This window comes from Ranitomeya imitator, chromosome 1, assembly GCF_032444005.1.
Source record: "Ranitomeya imitator isolate aRanImi1 chromosome 1, aRanImi1.pri, whole genome shotgun sequence".
In the NCBI taxonomy this organism is placed as follows: Eukaryota; Metazoa; Chordata; class Amphibia; order Anura; family Dendrobatidae; genus Ranitomeya; species Ranitomeya imitator.
This window is the reverse complement of record NC_091282.1, coordinates 836,338,854-836,358,461: the sequence shown is the minus strand read 5'-3', so window position 1 is coordinate 836,358,461 and position 19,608 is coordinate 836,338,854. Positions and strand designations below refer to the sequence as shown.

Below are 19,608 nucleotides of genomic sequence, written 5' to 3'. Positions count from 1 at the left end.
CCACCACAGTATCCACACCAGGACAGTCCGAAGGCTCAACCTGCCCTGAAGAGAAACGAGGATGGAAACCAGAATTGCGGAAAAAAGGAGAAACCAAAGTAGCCGAGCTGGCCCGATTATTAAGGGCGAACTCAGCCAAAGGCAAAAAGGACACCCAATCATCCTGATCAGCAGAAACAAAGCATCTCAGATATGTCTCCAAAGTCTGATTAGTTCGTTCGGTTTGGCCATTAGTCTGAGGATGGAAAGCCGAAGAAAAAGACAAATCAATGCCCATCTTAGCACAAAAGGACCGCCAAAACTTGAAACAAACTGGGAACCCCTGTCCGAGACGATGTTCTCCGGAATGCCATGCAAACGAACCACATGCTGGAAAAACAATGGCACCAAATCAGAGGAGGAAGGCAATTTAGACAAGTGTACCAAATGGACCATCTTAGAGAAGCGATCACAAACCACCCAAATGACCGACATCCTTTGAGAAACAGGGAGATCAGAAATAAAATCCATGGAAATATGCGTCCAGGGCCTCTTCGGGACCGGCAAGGGCAAAAGCAACCCACTGGCACGAGAACAGCAGGGCTTAGCCCGAGCACAAGTCCCACAGGACTGCACAAAAGAACGCACATCCCGTGACAAAGAAGGCCACCAAAAGGATCTAGCCACCAAATCTCTGGTACCAAAGATTCCAGGATGACCAGCCAACACCGAACAATGAACCTCAGAGATAACTCTACTAGTCTATCTATCAGGGACAAACAGTTTCTCCGTAGGACAACGGTCAGGTCTATCAGCCTGAAACTTCTGCAGCACGCGCCGCAAATCAGGGGAGATGGCAGACAAAATTACCCCCTCTTTAAGAATACCCGCCGGCTCCGGATCACCCGGAGAGTCAGGCACAAAACTCCTTAACAGGGCATCAGCCTTCACATTCTTAGATCCCGGAAGGTATGAAACCACAAAATCAAAACGGGAGAAAAAGAGCGACCATCGAGCCTGTCTAGGATTCAACCGTTTGGCAGACTCGAGATAAGTCAAATTCTTGTGATCCGTCAAGACCACCACGCGATGTTTAGCTCCTTCAAGCCAATGTCGCCACTCCTCAAATGTCCATTTCATGGGCAACAACTCTCGATTGCCAACATCATAATTGCGCTCAGCAGGCGAGAATTTTCTAGAAAAGAAGGCACATGGTTTCATCACCGAGCCATCAGAACTTCTTTGCGACAAAACAGCCCCTGCTCCAATCTCAGAAGCATCAACTTCGACCTGAAACGGAAGCGAAAAATCTGGCTGGCACAGCACAGGGGCAGAAGAAAAACGACGCTTCAACTCCTGAAATGCCTCTACAGCCGCAGAGGACCAATTGACCACATCAGCACCTTTCTTGGTCAAATCAGTCAACGGATTAGCAACACTAGAAAAATTAGCGATGAAGCGACGGTAAAAATTAGCAAAGCCCAGGAACTTCTGTAGGCTCTTCACAGATGTCGGCTGAGTCCAATCATAAATGGCCTGGACCTTAACAGGGTCCATCTCGATAGTAGAAGGGGAAAAAATGAAACCCAAAAATTAAACCTTCTGAACTCCAAAGAGACACTTAGACCCCTTCACAAACAAGGAATTAGCACGAAGGACCTGGAACACCATTCTGACCTGCTTCACATGAGACTCCCAATCATCCAAAAAGACCAAAATGTCATCCAAATATACAATCATGAATCTATCCAGGTACTCTCGGAAGATGTCATGCATAAAGGACTGAAACACAGATGGAGCATTAGAAAGCCCGAATGGCATAACCAGGTACTCAAAATGGCCCTCGGGCGTATTAAATGCTGTTTTCCATTCATCGCCCTGTTTAATTCGCACCAGATTATACGCCCCTCCAAGATCTATCTTGGTGAACCAACTAGCCCCTTTAATTCGAGCAAACAGATCAGACATCATCGGCAAAGGATACTGAAATTTGACTGTGATCTTATTAAGAAGGCGGTAATCAATACAAGGTCTTAAAGAGCCATCCTTCTTGGCCACAAAAAAGAACCCTGCTCCCAATGGTGATGACGACGAGCGAATATGACCCTTCTCCAAGGATTCCTTTATATAACTCCGCATAGCGGCGTGCTCTGGCACAGATAAATTAAACAGACGGCCCTTAGGAAACTTACTACCAGGAATCAAATTAATAGCACAGTCGCAATCCCTATGAGGAGGTAGGGCACCGGATTTGGGCTCCTCAAATACATCCCGGTAATCTGATAAAAACTCAGGGACTTCAGAAGGAGTGGAAGGCGAAATTGACAACAATGGAACATCACCATGTACCCCTTGACAACCCCAGCTGGACACAGACATAGATTTCCAATCCAACACTGGATTATGGACCTGTAGCCATGGCAACCCCAAAACAACCACATCATGCAGATTATGCAACACCAAAAAGCGAATATCCTCCTGATGTGCAGGAGCCATGCACATGCTCAATTGCGTCCAGTATTGAGGTTTATTCTCGGCCAAAGGCGTAGCATCAATTCCTCTCAATGGAATAGGATGCTGCAAGGGCTCCAAGGAAAAACCACAGCGCCTGGCAAACTCCAAGTCCATCAAATTCAGGGCAGCGCCTGAATCCACAAATGCCATAACAGAATATGACGACAGAGAGCAAATCAGAGTAACGGACAAAAGAAATTTTGACTGTACCGTACCAATGGTGGCAGACCTAGCGAACGCTTAGTGCGCTTAGGACAATCGGAGATAGCATGAGTGGAGTCACCACAGTAAAAATACAGTCCATTCCGACGTCTGTGTTCTTGCCGTTCAGCTCTGGTCAAAGTTCTATCACACTGCATAGGCTCAGGCCTATTCTCAGAGAACACCGCCAAATGGTGCACAGCTTTGCGCTCACGCAAGCGCCGATCGATCTGAATGGCCAATGACATAGACTCATTCAGACCAGCAGGTGTGGGAAATCCCACCATGACATCCTTAAGGGCTTCAGAAAGACCCTTTCTGAAAATTGCCGCCAGGGCACATTCATTCCACTGAGTAAGCACAGACCACTTTCTAAACTTCTGACAGTACACCTCCGCCTCATCCTGACCCTGACACAAAGCCAGCAAGATTTTCTCTGCCTGATCCACGGAATTTGGTTCATCATAAAGCAATCCGAGCGCCAGAAAAAACGCATCAACATCACACAATGCAGGATCTCCTGGCGCAAGGGAAAATGCCCAGTCTTGAGGGTCACCACGTAATAAAGAAATAATGATTTTTACTTGTTGAGCGGGGTCACCAGAGGAGCGTGGTTTCAAAGCTAAAAACAGTTTACAATTATTTTTGAAATTCAGAAACTTAGATCTATTTCCAGAAAATAAATCAGGAATTGGAATTCTAGGCTCTAACATCGGATTCTGAACCACAAAATCTTGAATGTTTTGTACCCTTGCAGTGAGATGATCCACACAAGAGGACAGACCTTGAATGTCCATCTCTACACCTGTGTCCTGAACCACCCAAAGGTCTAGGGGAAAAGAAAGACAAAACACAGTGCAAAGAAAAAAAAATGGTCTCAGAACTTCTCTTATCCCTCTATTGAGATGCATTAATACTTTGGGCCAGCTGTACTGTTATGACCTGGTGGTTAGGAGCACCCGACCTGATAGTTAAACTCATACAGGACGAGCTCTGGGATGTGGGAGCTCTGCTGACCGCAAGCCCTAATCCTATTGCACACACTAAAAATAGCCGTGGAGCGCTCCTGACGCTCCCTAGGCGCCTCGTCACAGCCTAAGAGCTAGCTAGCCCTAGAGAAGAAAATAAAGCCTACCTTGCCTCAGAGAAATTCCCCAAAGGAATAGGCAGCCCCCCACATGTAATGACTGTGAGTAAAGATGAAAGTCACAAATGCAGAAATGAGATAGGTTTCAGCAAAGGGAGGCACGACTTACTAAATAGACAGAGGATAGGAAAGGAATCTTTGCGGTCAGCACAAAAACCTACAAAAGACGACGCAGAGTGTGCAAAAGGGTCCTCCGCACCGACTCACGGTGCGGGGGTGCCACCCTGCATCCCAGAGCTTCCAGCTAGCAAGACAAAATCAAAATAACCAGCTGGACAAAGAAACAAGAACAATAATAACAATCAGGAACTTAGCTTCTGCAGGAGAAGACAGGACGCCAGACAGATCCAGGAGCGAACTGAACCAATGCTAAAACACTGACAGCTGGCATGGAGAAACGATCTGAGTGGAGTTAAATAGAGAAGCCAACCAAAGGATAAACCACGTCACCCGTGTAAGGAACCTCAGAAGCAGCAGCTCCACTCACAGCCACCAGAGGGAGCCCGCGGACCGAACTCACCGAAGTACCATTCATGACCACAGGAGGGAGCTCGACAACAGAATTCACAACAGAGATGTCCCCTACTGTATGAAGTTAGTAACAGAACAATTTTGGGGGGGGCCTGTGGATCAGGCCTCTATAACACACTAGATGTTACAAACAATTTGAAAGTGAGATGTCCCCTACTGTATGATGTTAGTAATAGAAGAATTTTTCTGTGGCCCCTGCATCAGGCCTCTATAGCACACTACATGATACAAACAATTTGAAAGTGAGATGTCCCCTACTGTATAATGTTAGTAACAGAAGAATTTTGGGGGGCCTCAGGAACAGGCCTCTATAACACAGTAGATGCTACAAACAATTTGAAAGTCAGATGTCCCCTACTGTATGACGTTAGTAGCAGAAGAATTTTTTGGGGGCCTCTGCAACAGGCCTCTATAACACACTAGATGCTACAAATAATGTGAAAATCAGATGTCCCTTACTGTATGACATTAGTAATTGAATAATTTTTGGGGGCCTCTGGAACAGGCCTCTATAACACACTAGATGCTACTGTGGTGTCTGTGCACATGGGGTGCATTTGGATAGCGCTGGGCAGGCCCGCCTGATCTAATAGAAGGGTGTCACTACTAGGCCTGCCTGGATGCTGTGCATCTCCATTGTGTGAACAGCGCCACATGCAAGTCCTATCTCTAAACAGCAAAAGTACAAAAAGAGGATTCAGAGATCCTCCAAAAATTTGAAAAAACAGCAAAACACGGCAGAGGTTCTTACCTGCCTAGGCCTCCAAACAAATGCACTAACAGGATGCAGTGGACCCATGTGGTAAAATAGAAACACAGGTGCACATGCAAGTTTTTATGTGCAGCTATGTGCCAAGCAGCCACCCTCTCCATTAGTTTGGTAGCTGGTGAGTGGCTGCATCATCGGTTATGCTGCACCTGTGTTTCTATTTTACCACATGGGTCCACTGCATCCTGTTAGTGCGTTTGTTTGGAGGCCTAGGCAGGTAAGAACCTCTGCCGTGTTTTGCTGTTTTTACACTAGATGCTACAAACAATTTGAAAGTCAGTTGTCCTACTGTATGACATTTAGTAACAGAATTTTTTTTTTGTTATGTGTGTGAGATCTGCAGACAGCCTTATTTCAACCCAACAAAATGACAAAGTGGGATACGGTGGGCTGTATAACGTTTTGAAACAGAAAAATTAGATATATTTTTTTAATGTGCGTTAGCTCTTGTTAGGAGTCGAGTTTCCTCTGCTGCACAGGGGGAATCTCGATCCGTGTCTGCTGCGGTCTCCCATTCAGCATCGGCCACAGTGGGGTCTGCTCAGCAGAGACGTCGCTCCCAGCGTCTCGCTGAGGCTGATTCTGTGCATAGGGTCACCACTGCCTTTTCTGGCTTTCCTATGGTACCCTGCACTGATCTGCGGCGAGCGGGTCTCTCTGGGACTAAGTCCTTATTTGCACACACTGAGCATGCCCAGGGCAAGGTCTCCCATTGAAGGTCGAGGGTCACATGTTCGGTCACATGTTCAGGTACTGCAGCGCATCCCATTGGTCCTCCAGGAAGGTCCTGAAAGGGCAAAACTTCGGTAGCAGCTTCCTGTGCTGCAACTATATAAACTGCGCATGACCGCACGGCCATGCGCTAGTATTGTCTTATGTTATGTGCTTTGCGCCAGTGTGGTCACATGTATGTGTGTTCAGGGACCCGGCTGAAATAAGCCCCTAGAATGCTGGCTCCTCCGGCGAGGAGATTGAGTCTGAGTGTATTCAGGGACCCGGCTGAAATAAGCCCCTAGAATGCTGGCTCCTCCGGCGAGGAGTTTTGTGTGTTTGTGTGACCACTGACTGCTCTCTGTTTGGGCAGTTAGCCTGTGCCTCTGTGGAGTCTAACAGGGCACAGTGCTTTCCTTTCACGGCTACTCAGTGAGATAACTGAGTTAGTCTATACCGCCATATAGCTCCGCCGTTTGCTAGCAGCAGGTACTCCTGCACGGTGGACCCCGGGCTGCGAACGCACCAATATCAATAAACATCTCTATTTACTCGGTGCGTTCCGCTAGCCCTAACAGAATACTAGCGCCAGGGTCTGGCTAGTAAATGGCGGACATTCAGCAATCTTTGCGGTATATCCAGCAGCTGGAGTGTAGGTTGGCGGCTCTCGAGAGCTCAACCTCAGCTGTGGATGTTACCGCAGTTGCTGTACAGGCTGCTAGCGTGGCTGAAGCAACCTTGTCCACTGCCACCCCTGTTCCGACGTTATCTCGCCTCCCGCTGCCAGAAAAATTTTCTGGAAATAGCAAAACTTGTAGGGGATTCGTGAGTCAGTGTTCTATTCACCTCGAGCTCCTGGCTGCACGTTTTCCTACAGAGCGGGCTAAGGTGGGATTTATTGTATTTCTTTTGTCGGACAGGGCGTTGGAGTGGGCTACGCCGCAGTGGGAGCGTGGTGATCATGTGGTGCAGAGTGCTCCGTTGTTCCTGAGCACTCTGAAAAAGGTCTTTTTAGGACCTCAAGTCACCCATGACCAGAGGCGTAGCTAGAGCTTTTGCCGCCCGGGGCTGATCCCGAGTTTGGCGCCCCCCCCTCCCCCCCTCCCCAGCTCAATACAGACAAAGGTTACCAAAAATGGTTTTCCTGTTTTGTAGAACTTAAACTGGGCCTAATGGTGTCACCCCCACATGCCACACCTGTGACTTAATACCACCACACCATGACCAGGCCACATAGTGACCGAATAATACTACATACAAGGGACAAATACCACCGCACCATTTCCAGACCACATATTACCACCACAGTGACTGAATACTACAATACTGATCAGTAATAAAAAAAAACCACAATACTATCACCATAAGTGCCAGTATTCACAGGAGATCTGTACTTAGTATGCAGTGTCTGTGTAGAGGTAATACAGAGATCACTGGTGACATTATACACAGGACCTCTATATAGTATACAGTGTATAGTGTCAGTGTATAGGTAACACTGACTCACCAGTGACGTCTCTAGGTGAAGTCCTTCATCTTTCATCCAGCACAGACCGCCATCATTCCTTCCAGCCAGGACTCGTTTCTGCAGGAAATAACACAGTTATCTCGAGCTCCGCTTGCAGAACACATTACTTAATTTTTCACAACTTCTACATTACACCACATGAAGAAAAAAAGGTGATATAGTGTCACTCTGCACAGTAACAGGACCGCCCCCCCCATTTAAAACAGTATACTCAAAAAATAAAATAAATACATCACTGCAGTAATAATATCCCTTAATTATCCCCTATGGTAATAATATTCCCCACCCTGGCCCCGTTTATCTCATTCCTGGCTCCAGCCATATGTTGTCGTATCCTGCCCTCATGAGTATCCATTCTACCCCATATGATCTCCCCATCCTGCCCCACCAGCCTCCATCGTATCCGTCCTGCCCCATGATCCAATCCTGCCCCGTGTCTCCAATCATGCCCCGTATCTACATTCTGCCCATGCCTCAAGTCCTGCCCCCAGTGTGTCCAGCATATTACCCCCATGTTGTCCAGCAATCTGCCCCAGTATGTCCAGCATATTACCCCCAGTGTGTCCAGCAATCTGCCCTCAGTGTGTCCAGCAATCTGCCCCAGTGTCCAGCCTTTCCCCAGTGTGTCCAGCAGTCTGCCCCAGTGTGTCCAGCATATTACCCCCAGTGTCCAGCATTGCCCCAGTGTGTCCAGTATATTACCCCCAGTGTGTCCAGCCATCTGCCCCAGTGTCCAGCATTGCCCCAGTGTGTCCAGAAGTCTGCCCCAGGGTCTCCAGCATTGCCTCAATGTGTCCAGAAATCTGCCCCAGGGTCTCCAGTATTACCCCAGTGTGTCCAGCAATCTGCCCCAGGGTCTCCAGTATTGCCCCAGTGTGTCCAGCAATCTGCCCCATGGTCTCCTGTATTGCCCCAGTGTGTCCAGCATTCTGCCCCATGGTCTCCAGTATTGCCCCGGTGTGTCCAGCAATCTGCCCCATGGTCTCCAGTATTGCCCCAGTATGTCCAGAAATCTGCCCCAGGGTCTCCAGTATTGCCCCAGTGTGTCCAGCAATCTGCCCCAGGGTCTCCAGTATTGCCCCAGTGTGTCCAGCAATCTGCCCCATGGTCTCCTGTATTGCCCCAGTGTGTCCAGCATTCTGCCCCATGGTCTCCAGTATTGCCCCGGTGTGTCCAGCAATCTGCCCCATGGTCTCCAGTATTGCCCCAGTATGTCCAGAAGTCTGCCCCAGGGTCTCCAGCATTGCCTCAATGTGTCCTGAAATCTGCCCCATGGTCTCCAGTATTCAGTGTGTCCAGCATTCTGCCCCATAGTCTCCTGTACTGCCCCAGTGTGTCCAGCATTCTGCCCCATGGTCTCCAGTATTGCCCCAGTGTGTCCAGCAATCTGCCCCATGGTCTCCTGTATTGCCCCAGTGTGTCCAGCATTCTGCCCCATGGTCTCCAGTATTGCCCCGGTGTGTCCAGCAATCTGCCCCATGGTCTCCAGTATTGCCCCAGTGTGTCCAGCAATCTGCCCCATGGTCTCCAGTATTGCCCCAGTGTGTCCAGCATTCTGCCCCATGGTCTCCAGTATTGCCCCAGTGTGTCCAGCATTCTGCCCCATGGTCTCCAGTATTGCCCCAGTGTGTCCAGCATTCTGCCCCATGGTCTCCAGTATTGCCCCAGTGTGACCAGCAATCTGCCCCATAGTCTCCTGTATTGCCCCAGTGTCTCCTGTATTGCCCCAGTGTGTCCAGCAATCTGCCCCATGGTCTCCTGTATTGCCCCAGTGTGTCCAGCATTCTGCCCCATGGTCTCCAGTACTGCCCCAGTGTGTCCAGCAATCTGCCCCATGGTCTCCAGTATTGCCCCAGTGTGTCCAGCATTGCCCCAGCCCCAGACAGTCAGACATAAAGAAAAAAAAAAAAAAAGTAAAATCCTCACCTCTCCCGTTCCCAGCGCAGGTCCGGTGCAGTCAGCGTCTCTCCGGCTCTGCGACGCTCAGGACAGAGAGGCAGAGCGGCGCGCACAGAAGTGACGTCATCGCGCCCTCTGCTCTGAGACGTCGCAGAGTCAGAGGACGCTGCAGCTGCCGGCGCCGCAGGAACCAGGAGAGGTGAGTATAGAGCGGGGGGCGGGGGCGGGGGCGGGACCCGGGGGTGGGGGGAGCTGGCCCTGGTCGTGGCGGCGGACGGCGCCGCCCGAAGATTTAAAGGGGCGTCTTTTTTTTTTTTTTTTTTTTCCATCTTCTTCTCCTGCAGCGCCGGCCGCCCCCAGCATTGTGCCGCCCGGGGCGGACCGCCCCCCCCGCACCCCCTTTCCTACGCCACTGCCCATGACACAGCGCTCCAACTACTGGCATTAACTCAGGGTGAATCCTTGGTCAGCCATTTTTCCGTCCGCTTCCGTACTTTAGCTTCCGAGCTGGAGTGGTCGGATAAAGCCCTTATCCCCATATTTTGGAGGGGCCTGGCTGACCACATTAAGGACGCTCTGGCCACTAGGGAGATTCCTGCCACACTGGAGGAGTTAATAACTGTCTCTACTCATATTGACCTCCGTTTTAACGAGCGGAGGTTGGAGCGAGCCCAGTGAAGGCAGAGGTTTCGGCTGGCTCCCACCTTCGCCAAACCTTTGGAATCTCCAGTCCAGGCATCCGAGTCACATGAGGCCTTAGAGGTGACACGAGCGGGATCTAAGTCTCAGTCCGCCCGTGCACATAAGGTCCGTCATGTTTGCCAGCAGTCAGGACACCTTGCCTCCAAGGGTCCTCAGCGGTCGGGGAAACGTCAGCGTCTAGTGGCAGTTGGAGGAGGTACACTAGACACAGCGACGTTTGCCTCAAAGTTGTCCTTCAAGGGGACAATTACCATAGGCCCATCCACTCTTATGGTCGAGCTATGCGTGGATTCTGGGGCAGAGGGTAACTTTATGTCTTCCGCTTTTGCCCAGCGTCACGCAATACCCTTGGTGATGCTCGCCAAGCCAGTAACCGTTCGAGTGGTAAATGGGTCAACACTACCTTCACAGATTACCCACCAAACCATTCCTTTCACGCTATCTGTGTCTCCATCACATCAGGAGATAATCTCCCTATTAGTCATTCCTGAGGGAATTGATGAGGTCCTGTTGGGGATACCATGGCTTCGCTACCATTCTCCTCATATTGAGTGGTCCTCTGGGAGAATTTTGGGATGGAGTAAATCCTGCGAGGGTAGATGTCTGAGGGAGTGCGTTCAGGTTGCTACTACACAGGTACCCGCAGATCTTTCCTCTCTCCCCAAGCACTATTGGCCCTATGCAGACGTGTTCTCCAAAAGAGCTGCGGAGACCCTTCCGCCTCACCGCCCCTATGACTGTCCTATTGACCTCTTGCCTGGTGCTGAGCCTCCCCGGGGTCGAGTCTATCCGTTATCTCTCCCGGAGACGGAGGCAATGTCCCAGTACATCCAAGAGAATCTGGCAAGAGGATTCATTAGGAAGTCAGTGTCACCGGCAGGGGCTGGGTTCTTCTTCGTACAGAAGAAGACTGGAGACTTACGTCCATGCATAGACTACAGGGGTCTTAACGCCATCACCGTTAAGAACAAATACCCATTACCCCTGATATCTGAGCTGTTTGATAGGCTACGGGGAGCGAGGGTATTTACAAAGTTAGATCTGCGGGGTGCTTACAACCTGATTCGCATCTGTGAGGGGGATGAATGGAAGACGGCTTTTAACACCAGGGATGGGCACTATGAATATCTGGTGATGCCCTTCGGGCTCTGTAATGCCCCAGCCGTTTTCCAAGACTTTGTGAACGACATCTTCCGGGATATGCTCACCACCTCGGTCGTAGTCTGTCTGGATGATATTCTCATCTTCTCTCCAGATATTGACTCCCATCGGAGAGATGTTCGCAAAGTCTTCGACCTCTTACGGGCAAACTCCCTCTACGCCAATTTGGAGAAGTGTGTGTTTGAGCAGGAGTCCTTGCCTTTCCTTGGTTATATCATCTCTGCCCAGGGTTTGGCTATGGATCCTGCCAAGCTACAGGCTGTAATGGACTGGCAGGAACCCCATTCTCTTAAAGCGGTGCAGCGCTTTATGGGGTTCATTAATTACTATCGCCAGTTCATTCCACACTTCTCAACTTTGGTAGCTCCCTTGGTTGCCCTCACCAAGAAGGGAGCAAATCCCAAGTTGTGGTCAGAGGAGGTCTCCAAAGCCTTTCTCTCGATCAAGTCACACTTCGCTAGCGCTCCCATCCTACATCGCCCCGATGTTGATAAAACATTTATCTTGGAGGTTGATGCCTCATCCGTTGGTGCTGGAGCAGTCCTTTTCCAAAAGGATGCTCAAGGTCGGAAGCATCCTTGCTTCTTCTTCTCCAAGACCTTCACACCAGCGGAGAGGAATTATTCCATCGGGGACAGGGAGTTGCTAGCCATGAAGTTGGCTTTTTCAGAGTGGAGACATCTCTTGGAGGGAGCTCGCTTTCCCTTCCAAGTCTTCACTGACCACAAGAACTTGGTATATCTGCAAACGGCCCAGCGGCTGAATTCTCGCCAGGCTAGATGGTCCCTGTTCTTCTCCTGGTTCCATTTTACTCTCCATTTCCTCTCCGGGGAGAAGAACGTTCGTGCTGACGCTCTCTCCCGCTCCGTAGTGTCATCGGAGGAGGAGGAGGAGGAGCCTCAGCTTATTTTCGCTTCTGAGAGCCTGAGAACTGTAGCTCCGGTTTCGCTAGAGTCTGTGCCCCCGGGCAAGACTTTCGTACCAGCTAACTTGCGACCGGAGGTTCTCTCTTGGGCTCACTCCTCCAGAGTGGGTGGGCATTTTGGGACCAAGAGGACATCTGAGCTTTTGGCGAGAACATACTGGTGGCCGCATATGGCCCGAGATGTCAGGGACTATATTCAGGCATGCGTTTCTTGCGCCCAGAATCGGTCTCCTCGGCAACGGCCTGCTGGGTTGCTTTATCCTCTACCGGTGGCAGACAGGCCCTGGGAGATGGTCGGGATGGACTTTGTGGTGGGCTTACCCAAGTCGCGTGGCTGCTCCATTATTTGGGTTGTCACCGACCATTTCTCTAAGATGGTGCATTTGGTGCCACTTCCTCGGTTACCCTCAGCACGGGCCTTGGCGGTGTTGTTCATCAAGCACGTTTTCCGATTGCATGGTATGCCTGATAAGATTGTCAGCGATCGGGGTCCCCAGTTCGCGTCTCGGTTTTGGAGAGAGCTCTGCCGTTTACTCAGCATAGAGTTAAACCTCTCCTCTGCATACCATCCCGAGACAAATGGGTTGGTGGAGAGAACCAACCAGACTCTGGTGACATATTTGCGACATTTCGTCTCTGCTACAACGCCGTAGCCGATTCCACTGGTCAAACACCTTTTCTCCTTAATTACGGCCAGCATCCGCGTGTCCCTGTGCCCATGCCCGTGTCATCCACCGATTCTAGGGTGGCAGACTGGGCGGTGGAGGCACGTGACATCTGGGACCGCACACAGGATGCCATCCGGGCCTCCAAGGAGAGAATGAGGGTTTCGGCTGATACACACCGGCGCCCCGCTCCGGTCTTTGCTCCTGGCGACTTAGTGTGGCTCTCCGCCCGTAACATCAGGCTGCGAGTTGAGTCCACTAAGTTTGCTCCTCGCTACATTGGCCCATTTAAGGTTCTGGAACAGGTCAACCCTGTGGTCTACCGTTTGGCTATTCCTCCACGCCTTGGTATCACCGATACTTTTCACGTTTCCCTCTTAAAGCCCTTCGTTTGTCCCGGTTTTCTGAGTCATCTGCTGGGACATCGGGTTCATCCACGGATGAGTTTGAGGTGAATGCTATTGTAAGGTGCAAGGTGGTACGTGGCAAGAAATTTTATCTGATGGACTGGAAGGGTCACGGCCCAGAGGATAGAACCTGGGAGCCTGTGGAGCACATTCGGGCTCCGCTGCTTATTGCAGCTTTTGAGCATAGTGAGGCTCAAGGAGGGGGGGGCCCTAGGAGGGGGAGTAATGTTAGGAGTCGAGTTTCCTCTGCTGCACAGGGGGAATCTCGATCCGTGTCAGCTGCGGTCTCCCATTCAGCATCGGCCACAGTGGGGTCTGCTCAGCAGAGACGTCGCTCCCAGCGTCTCTCTGAGGCTGATTCTGTGCATAGGGTCACCACTGCCTTTTCTGGCTTTCCTATGGCACCCTGCACTGATCTGCTGCGAGCGGGTCTCTCTGGGACTAAGTCCTTATTTGCACACACTGAGCATGCCCAGGGCAAGGTCTCCCATTGGAGGTCGAGGGTCACATGTTCGGTCACATGTTCAGGTACTGCAGCGCATCCCATTGGTCCTCCAGGAAGGTCCTGAAAGGGCAAAACTTCGGTAGCAGCTTCCTGTGCTGCAACTATATAAACTGCGCATGACCGCACGGCCATGCGCTAGTATTGTCTTATGTTATGTGCTTTGTGCCAGTGTGGTCACATGTATGTGTGTTCAGGGACCAGGCTGAAATAAGCCCCTAGAATGCTGGCTCCTCCGGCGAGGAGATTGAGTCTGAGTGTATTCAGGGACCCGGCTGAAATAAGCCCCTAGAATGCTGGCTCCTCTGGCGAGGAGTTTTGTGTGTTTGTGTGACCACTGACTGCTCTCTGTTTGGGCAGTTAGCCTGTGCCTCTGTGGAGTCTAACAGGGCACAGTGCTTTCCTTTCACGGCTACTCAGTGAGATAACTGAGTTAGTCTATACCGCCATATAGCTCCGCCGTTTGCTAGCAGCAGGTACTCCTGCACGGTGGACCCCGGGCTGCGAACGTACCAATATCAATAAACATCTCTATTTACTCGGTGCGTTCCGCTAGCCCTAACAGCTCTGAAGACAGTTTCATATCCCCACAGCACTAAATGACAAGCTGGGATACAGCAGGCTGTTTCACATTTAGCTAGTGAAAAAAATAGATTTAGAACGCTATACCCATGCATGGAGCACAACAAAAGCAGTGCACAACACACTTGTACGACATGTGCCCTCCTGGCTTTGTCTGTGGATCTCAGTAATGGCAAAAAAAATGCTGAAAGGTCAATTTCACAGCCACACTGGCTAAAATCTTTCTGCTAACAGTGTCAGTGTCACAAGCAGCCTCTCTCCACTGTTACAGTGTCAAAATGGCGCTAAAACAAGATGTCCGCTATTTATATGGAGAGGGACATGTGATTTCAGCAGCCAACAACACATGCCATTGTGTCAGGACATTGTGGATGTTTCCTGTGGCCCTGATTGGCTAGCCGCAATGTGCACGCATGAAGTTAGGGGAAAACATTACTGTTAACAAGAACGCCGCACCTCTAATCTCTGCAAACCCCCTTCCCTCATCAAACACATGCCAAACGCTCATGATACACCATCATTATCACTGCTAAAGTGCTGAAAATACTTTTGTGGCATCGCATATATTTTCCAGCACTTCTTACCGAATGTTAACGATTATTTCCAATTTTATAAAATTTTGCTCGTGTTTCTGATCAGTGATCACGAATCCGAATGTGCTATATTCGTTCCAAATTTATGTTTGTCAATCGAACTCCAAAAAAAATTGCTCATCACTAGTCTTAGGCTATATTCACACTTTGCGGTTTTTACCGCGGAACCGCCGCGATTTTGATGCTGCGGGTCCGCAGCAGTTTCCATAGCATTTACAGTAACATGTAAACCCTATGGAAACCGCAAACCGCTGTGCACATGCTGCGGGAAAAACTGTGCGGGAACGCAGCGGTTTAAAACCTGCAGCATGTCACTTCTTTGTGCAGAATCGCTGCGATTCTGCACCCATAGGAATACATTGAACAACTTACTTCCCGCATGGGGCTGTGCCCACGTTGCGGGAAGTAAGCGGATAATGTGCGGTTCCTACCCGGGGTGGAGGAGAGGAGACTCTCCTCCAGGCCCTGGGAACCATATTTGGGGTTAAAAAATAAAAAATCATATTATACTCACCCTCTGAAGTCTTCAGCGCTGCACGCGGCCGTCCGGTCAGAGTTGCTGTGCGACCAGGACCTGCGGTGACGTCGCGGTCACATGACCGTGACGTCACGAAGGGTCCTTCTCGCACAGCATCTTTGGAACCGGACCGCCGGGTGCAGCGCCCAGGAGATCCGGACATCAGAGGGTGAGTATAACCAATTTTTATTATTTTTAACATTACTATTGATGCTGCATATTGCTGCATATGCAGCATCAATAGTATAGGCGGAAACCCGCAGCGGAAAACGCGGAACAAACCGCGATAAATCTGCAGGGAGAACCGCAGTTGTTTTGCCCTGCAGATTTATCAAATCCGCTGCGGGAGAACCCGCAGAAGGACAACGCAAAGTGTGAACATAGCCTTAACGTTATTAAGTTAAAGTGTATTAACGACAAGACAGTTCAAAGTGGTTCATAGATCTGGCAAAATGTCCAGGGAATGTGCCCCTGATGTTTGGCATCCACTGGTAAGTTGAATGAGTTTTTCCTACTGTATATGATGGCCCCTGGAAAAACCATTAAGTTGACAAAAATGTAAACAGTAATTATCATGCATGTTTAATTTATGAATCTATGCTGTATTTTAATCTATAATTTATATATTATTCATATAATAAAAAAATCGAATTTACATATCCAGCTAAGCTATTTAATATTTTATTTTATAGGCAGATATATTTTTGCTGTACACCTCTGAACCAAACAGTCTGTGTTATGTGGAGACAGCAGATATAGATGGGTAAGAATATCTTAAATTTAATTTGCTAGAATAAAGGAGGCTTTACTGCTTTGGCTATTTTCTTTGATATATCAGAAGTTATGCAATAATACAATTTTTTTTCCTATGCATTCAGGAAGAAAGTGATTCTAGATCAGCTTAAAATTTTTGTGACTGACACAAATATTTGCTGCTTTAGTTTTTACAGTGACAATTGCATTAACTGATTATGATTTAGGTGAGTCAGGTGGTGAATTGAAAAAAATTGCAGTCATTCTTTGCATGAAAATTAGCTTAATCACAAAGAAAACATTACCACAACATTTTTGCTGTATTCAAAAATTACCTGATTATATAATTTCAGTGATCTTTTCATTAGCTCAGAAAAAAAACGCATTAATGAAGAATAGGCAGCTGATATCACAATGTAATTCTGATTGAATTTTAAGAGCAGACTGAATGAATTGCAAAGGTACTGGTGCTTTAAATTGTTGTCTTATTCTGTCAAGTATGGTTACTTCCAAGGAAACAAGTGTAGTCATGATGGCTTTGCATCAATAGGGCTTTACAGACAAGGACATTGTGACATTGTGTGCGATCATGTGGAAACAAGCATTGCACATCACCAAATCGCTCCTTGATCATTAGATCATTTTTATTTTTGGCACTGTTCTTAGCATTTTTATTTTTGGCACTGTTCTTAGACAAAATTGTGAGTAAACCCACTTACTTGAATGGAAAGCAACCCCACATGTGAATGGTCTCAGGATTATTTACTATTGGCAAGACACAGGACTTATGGTAAATCTCACCCTTTCGTATCTGGACAATCATTCATCCAGAAGTATCAAACATTATAAAGTGGACAAGATACAGGGATTGGACTGCAGTTTTTAACCTCTTTCTGCCAGTGGATGTACTATTCCGTCCATGTGGGGTGGGCCCTACTTCCCAAGGACGGAATAGTACGTCCAGCGTGATCGGCCGCGCTCACGGGGGGAGCGCAGCTGATCGCGGCCGGGTGTCATCTGCCTATCGCAGCTGACATCCGGCACTATGTGCCAGGAGCGGTCACGGACTGCCCCCGGCACACCGTGATCAAACATGATCGCGATGTGCCGGCGGTACAGGGAAGCATCGCGCAGGGAGGGGGCTCCCTGCGGGCTTCCCTGAGCCCCCCGCAGCAACGCGATGTGATCGCGTTGCTGCGAGAGTCTCCTCACCTCCCTCCCTGCTCCAGACCCGGATCCAAGATGGCCGCGGCATCCGGGTCCTGCAGTGAGGGAGGTGGCTTCACAGAGCCTGCTCAGAGCAGGCACTCTGAAGCCTGCAGTGCTGCAAGTCAGATCGGTGATCTGACAGAGTGCTGTGCACACTGTCAGATCACCGATCTGTGATGTCCCCACCTGGGACAAAGTAAAAAAAATTAAAAAAAAAAAATTCCACACGTGTAAAAAAATTTTTAAAAAAAATCCTAAATAATGAAAAAAAAAAAATGTGTCCCATAAATTCATTTCTTTATCTAAATAAGAAAAACAAACAATAAAAGTACACATTTTTTAGTATCGCCGCGTCCGTAACGACCCCACCTATGAAACTATATCACTAGTTAACCCCTTCAGTAAACACCGTAAGAAAAAAAAAAAAAACGAGGCAAAAAACAACGCTTTATTATCATACCGCCGAACAAAAAGTGGAATAACACGCGATCAAAAAGACAGATATAAATAATCATGGTACCGCTGAAAGCGTCATCTTGTCCCGCAAAAAACGAGCTGCCATACAGCATCATCAGCAAAAAAATTAAAAAGTTATAGTCCTCAGAATAAAGCGATGCAAAAATAATTATTTTTTCTATAAAATAGTTTTTATCGTATAAAAGCGCCAAAACATAAAAAAATGATATAAATGAGGTGTCGCTGTAATCATACTGACCCGAAGAATAAAACTGCTTTATCCATTTTACCAAACGCGGAATGGTATAAACGCCTCCCCCAAAAGAAATTCATGAATAGCTGGTTTTTGGTCATTCTGCCTCACAAAAATCGGAATAAAAAGCGATCAAAAAATGTCACGTGCCCGAAAATGTTACCAATAAAAGCGTCAACTCGTCCCGCAAATAACAAGACCTCACATGACTCTGTGGACCAAAATATGGAAAAATTATAGCTCTCAAAATGTGGTAACGCAAAAAATATTTTTTGCAATGAAAAGCGTCTTTTAGTGTGTGACGGCTGCCAATCATACAAATCCGCTAAAAAACCCGCTATAAAAGTAAATCAAACCCCCCTTCGTCACCCCCTTAGTTAGGGAAAAATTAATAAATTTAAAAAATGTATTTATTTCCATTCTCCCATTAGGGTTAGGGTTAGGGCTAGGGATAAGGCTAGGGCTAGGGTTAGGGCTAGGGTTAGGGTTAGGGCTAGGGTTAGGGTTAGGGCTAGGGCTAGGGTTAGGGCTAGGGCTAGGGTTAGGGCTAGGGTTAGGGCTAGGGTTAGGATTGGGGCTAGGGTTAGGGTTGGGGCTAGGGATAAGGCTACAGTTAGGGTTGGGGCTAAAATTAGGGTTAGGGTTTGGATTACATTTACGGTTGGGAATGGGGTTGGGATTAGGGTTAGGGGTGTGTCTGGGTTAGAGGTGTGGTTAGGGTTACCATTGGGATTAGGGTTAGGGGTGTGTTTGGATTAGGGTTTCAGTTATAATTGGGAGGTTTCCACTGTTTAGGCACATCAGGGGCTCTCCAAACGCGACATGGCGTCCGATCTCAATTCCAGCCAATTCTGCGTTGAAAACGTAAAACAGTGCTCCTTCCCTTCCGAGCTCTCCCATGTGCCCAAACAGGGGTTTACCCCAACATATGGGGTATCAGCGTACTCAGGACAAATTGGACAACAACTTTTGGGGTCCAATTTCTCCTGTTACCCTTGGGAAAATACAAAACTGGGGGCTAAAAAATAATTTTTGTGGGAAAAAAAGGATTTTTTATTTTCACGGCTCTACGATATAAACTGTAGTGAAACACTTGGGGGTTCAAAGTTCTCACAACACATCTAGATAAGTTCCTTGCAGGGTCTAGTTTCCAATATGGGGTCACTTGTGGGGGGTTTCTACTGTTTAAGTACATATGGGGCTCTGCAAACGCAATGTGACGCCTGCAGACCAATCCATCTAAGGGTATGTGTCCACGTTCAGGATTGCATCAGGATTTGGTCAGGATTTTTCATCAGTATTTGTGAGCCAAAACCAGGAGTGGGTGATAAATGCAAAAGTGGAGCATATGTTTCTACTATACTTTTCCTCTAATTGTTTCACTCCTGGTTTTGGCTTCCAAATACTGATGAAAAATCCTGACCAAATCCTGATGCAATCCTGAACGTGGACACATACCCTTAGTCTGCATTCCAAATGATGCTTCTTCCCTTCCGAGCTCTGCCATGCGCTCAAACGGTGGTTCCCCCCCACATATCTGGTATCAGCATACTCAGGACAAATTGGACAACAATATTTAGGGTCCAATTTCTCCTGTTACCCTT

General features: G+C 48.4%; 1 protein-coding gene across 1 annotated transcript in view; it reads left to right on the top strand.

The window, feature by feature from the left end:
* ATP8B3 (ATPase phospholipid transporting 8B3) overlaps positions 1-19,608 on the top strand; it is a 652,733-nt gene that overhangs the window by 228,126 nt on the left and 404,999 nt on the right. Inside the window, exon 7 of the mRNA XM_069740644.1 lies at positions 16,026-16,096. Coding sequence (XP_069596745.1) covers positions 16,026-16,096 — 71 coding nt within the window. The remainder of the gene's footprint in view (positions 1-16,025; positions 16,097-19,608) is intronic.